Source organism: Carlito syrichta, unplaced genomic scaffold, assembly GCF_000164805.1.
Source record: "Carlito syrichta isolate Samal-C Ts95f unplaced genomic scaffold, Tarsius_syrichta-2.0.1 Scaffold305703, whole genome shotgun sequence".
NCBI classification, from domain to species: domain Eukaryota; kingdom Metazoa; phylum Chordata; class Mammalia; order Primates; family Tarsiidae; genus Carlito; species Carlito syrichta.
The window spans coordinates 55,721-59,512 of NW_007249799.1; the positions used below are offsets into that span (position 1 = coordinate 55,721).

The window sequence follows — 3,792 nt, forward strand, 5'->3', positions numbered from 1 at the left end:
ACTCACCTCAGCCTCCCAAAGTGCTGGGATTACAGGCTGAGCCACCGAGCCCGGCTTAATTTTTTGATTCATTGTAGAGACCAAATCTCACCATGTTGCCCAGGCTGGTCTTGAATCCGCGGGCTCAGGCAATCCTCTTGCCTCGGCCTCCCAAAGTGCCATTCCTTTTTATGATTGAATAATATTCCATTTTATGGAAGTACCACATTTTGCTTATCTCAGCTGGTGGTTTGTACCTTTGGCTATTGTAAATAGTACTGCTATGAACACTCATATACCAGTTTTTGTTTGAACACCTGTTCTCAGTTCTTGTGGGTATATACCTAGGGGCAGAATTGCTGGGTTATATGGTGATTCCATATTTAGCTTATTGAGGAAACTCCAGGCTGTTTTCCACAGTGGCTCTTTACTAGTTTTTTTAAATATGTAATGCACTTGTATTCACATGGTTCAAAAATCACAATGACGTAAAAAGTTGTTGAGAGAAAAGTCTTTCCCATCTGCCCTACTCCCTGCCCCTTAATTCTTATTCCATCATCACTCCGACTTAAGACCAGTATACCTCCCCATAGAATTTATTTAGATTTCTTTATATTCTTCCAGAATCGACCTACACAAATGCAAGTAAATGTGGTGTTTTATTATTTTTTTCTTGCACAAAAGATATTATACTGTCTACTGTATACTACCCCTTCCTTTTTTTCTTAACACATTCTGGCAATCTTCCCATAAGAGAACTTAGAAAATACCCTCATTCTTCTTTTGCAGGTGTATAATATTCCATTTATATTCTAGTGTTGTCATGCTGTAGTTTATTTAATTGGCCTCCCATTGATAAACACTTGAGTTGTTCTAGTCTTCTGCTATTACAAAATTACATACTAGCAAAATTAATCATGTATTGTGTCACTTTGAAAAGTTGATGTAGGCTTTGAAGGATTTAGGTGGAGAGATAGGTGTCAGGGGAGAAAATACTGAAGAATCCATCTTGGGACTTTAGTGCAAGATCGAAATGGGAAGAAGCCAGGGGTAAATGTGGGCTCTTGGACCCTGTTGTCTATTGTGTGAATCTGAGTCCTGCCTCCTTTCTCAGGGTGATCCTTGGCAGGCCATCTAACCCCAGCCCCTGGCTTCAGTTTCTCATTTGGTACAATGAGTAAGAAAGTTGGGTTCACCAGTCTTTTCTGGCTCTGATGTGGCCTGGGAGATGTGGAGACTTGGGGGCAGTCCAGAGAGGGACTCACTACACTCCATCCGGCTGGCACAGGTCTCGATCGTCCGCAGTACAACCATCACCTTGACACCCAGCGCAGAGACAGATGTGTCCCTGGTCTACCGAGGCTTCATCCATCCACTGCTGCCGGGAGGGCCAGGTGGGTCAGTGGCTGAGGATGTATCCGTGTGGGCCCGAGCCCAACGCCTACATGTCCTGGCCCGGATGGCCCGTGGTCCTGACACAGAGAACATGGTAAGGGTGCCTGGGATGTTTATGGTAAATGTAGGGGCTGGGTATGTGGTACAGGGCATCTGTGGTGATTTGAAGGTTCTGAGGGAGGACTGGGGAGAAATCAGAGGCATGAGATGGATCCTTAGTGGGGGTGGGGTGGCACTGGAGTTTTCAGTTGTGAACAGAATTTAGGGGAACTTTGAAGAAGGTGGGGAAGATCTGAGTCAGATCTTTGAGGAGTCAAAGTCCCCTGAGGAAGTGGGTCGCTGGGGGGTTGGAGTCGCCTTGGAAGTTCTTGGGATCTAAAGAGCTTTGAGGTCCTCCTCCTCTTCCCAGGAAGGGGTGGGATGCCAGGTGGGTTTGGGGTTTCAGGGGTCTGAAGGAGGAATATGAAGAGTTCTGAGACCCCTGTCTGTCACTCACCCTTACCCCAGGAGGAGGTGGGGCGCTGGGTGGCTCAGCAGGAGAAGGAGACGCGGCAGCTGCAGCGTCCAGGGTCAGCTCGCCTCTTCCCGCTGTCTGGGCGGGATCACAAGTACGCAGTAGAGATCCGGGGCCAGCTCAATGGCTCAGCAGGCCCTGGACACAGTGAGCTCACTTTGCTGTGGGATCGGACTGGTGTGCCAGGTGGCAGTGTGAGTATCCAGCCCCGGACCCCAGCCTCAGACCCCCCGGGCTTTCTGAACCCCAGGCTACAAACTCAAACTTCCTGAATCCTGACCTCTGGCTCCTTGACTCCTGGCCTCTGTACTCTGGACCTCACCTTGAGTCCTCTGGACCCTAACCTTTGACCACAGACTTGATCTCATCCCATATTCTGACCTCTGTCCACATCTTCTGACTCCTGCCCTGGTCCTACTGACCCTGACCTCAGTCCTCCGCACTTCATCCTCTAATCTAGATTCTCTCAGAACCTGAACCTCTTTGCTGATTTCCTAATCCTGACTTTCTATGTGCCTGAGTTCTCAACTGTGTCTCCAAGCCCTCACTTTCAGTTGGTTCCAGACTCTGACCCCAATCCCAGACCTTGACTCCTGATTCTCATGCAACCCTTCTCCAGGAGATCTCCTTCTTCTTTCTGGAGCCCTACCGCTCATCAGCCTGCACCTCCTATTCCTCCTGCCTGGGCTGCTTGGCGGACCAGGGCTGTGGCTGGTGCCTGACGAGTGCCACCTGCCACCTGCGCCAGGGTGGAGCCCATTGTAGGGATGACGGAGCCGGTGGGTCCCTGCTGATCCTGGTGCCTGCCCTCTGCCCACTCTGTGAGGAGCATCGAGACTGCCACGCCTGCACCCAGGTGCCTGTGGGACCATGAAGGGAGGTCTTGGGTAGAGGCAGCCACAGCAGGCAACTGGGAAAGGCCCCTAGAGCTGGTGTGCGCAGCTGAGGGACCCCTGGCTGGGGCAGAGGAGAAAACAACTGGGGCTGTTATTCTTTTTTTTTGAGTTGGAGTCTCACTATTTTGCCCAGACTGGAGTGCAGTGGCCACTTCTGGCCACCGCAGCCTCACCGGCTGGGCTCCTACGATCCTTCCACCTCAGCCTTCCGAGTAGCCGGAATTACAGGCATGCACTACCACGCCCAGCTGATTTTTTGATTTATTGTAGAGATGAGGTCTCGCTGCCCAGGCGGGTCTCGAACCCGCGGGCTCAGGCAATCCACTCACCTCAGCCTCCCAAAGGCGCGGGATTACAGGCTGAGCCACCGAGCCCGGCTAGAGGGATGTTTTTTAAAGGAACTCTGTGTGTGTTGATGTTTTTTATGTATCTCAAGTGAAGTTTCTGTAATTATAATGCAGCATTATGAAAGCAAAATTCTGAAATAAATTTTTGTTTTTATTAAAGAAGACAGAGAAGGGACATTGTGGCTACAATTTGGGTTAAAAATGCTAGAGTTTTGAGAATAAAAAAGTTTGAAACTCATATTGCACTCATTCCTTTAAGTGCTATCGGTTATTTTTAAGAAGAATGCAATATGGTTATAACTTGTGAAGCTTGGTTTTATTTGAGCAAATTTTTAGTACCTTACAGAAGAATTTGTGAACATGATTCCCCTTGCTTGTAACAAATGTTTTTATTGTTTAGCTAAGGTTTGTAACTAATGGCTCAGAGGCACAAATGGAAAGTGAAATGGCTGTTGTTTCCCATCTAATACATGGATTTTATTTTTATTTCCACCATCCAGTGTTAAAAAAAAGAAATTTAAAAAAAGATCAAGATCCAAAAGCTCAAACCAAACAAACGAGAATTTAATTTTCTAACTAGAGTAAGATTGACTTTACCATGAAGTGCAAGTCTCACATAGGAGACATTTACTCTTAGCTATGTAGTTGACCATACTGGTTG

At 47.8% G+C, this 3,792-nt stretch overlaps 1 protein-coding gene across 1 annotated transcript in view; it reads left to right on the plus strand.

Moving 5' to 3' along the window:
- The window catches only part of MEGF8 (multiple EGF like domains 8), a 49,205-nt gene that overhangs the window by 16,574 nt on the left and 28,839 nt on the right, over positions 1-3,792 (plus strand). The window contains exons 13-15 of the mRNA XM_008062432.2: positions 1,268-1,468; positions 1,882-2,082; positions 2,508-2,744. Coding sequence (XP_008060623.1) covers positions 1,268-1,468; positions 1,882-2,082; positions 2,508-2,744 — 639 coding nt within the window. The remainder of the gene's footprint in view (positions 1-1,267; positions 1,469-1,881; positions 2,083-2,507; positions 2,745-3,792) is intronic.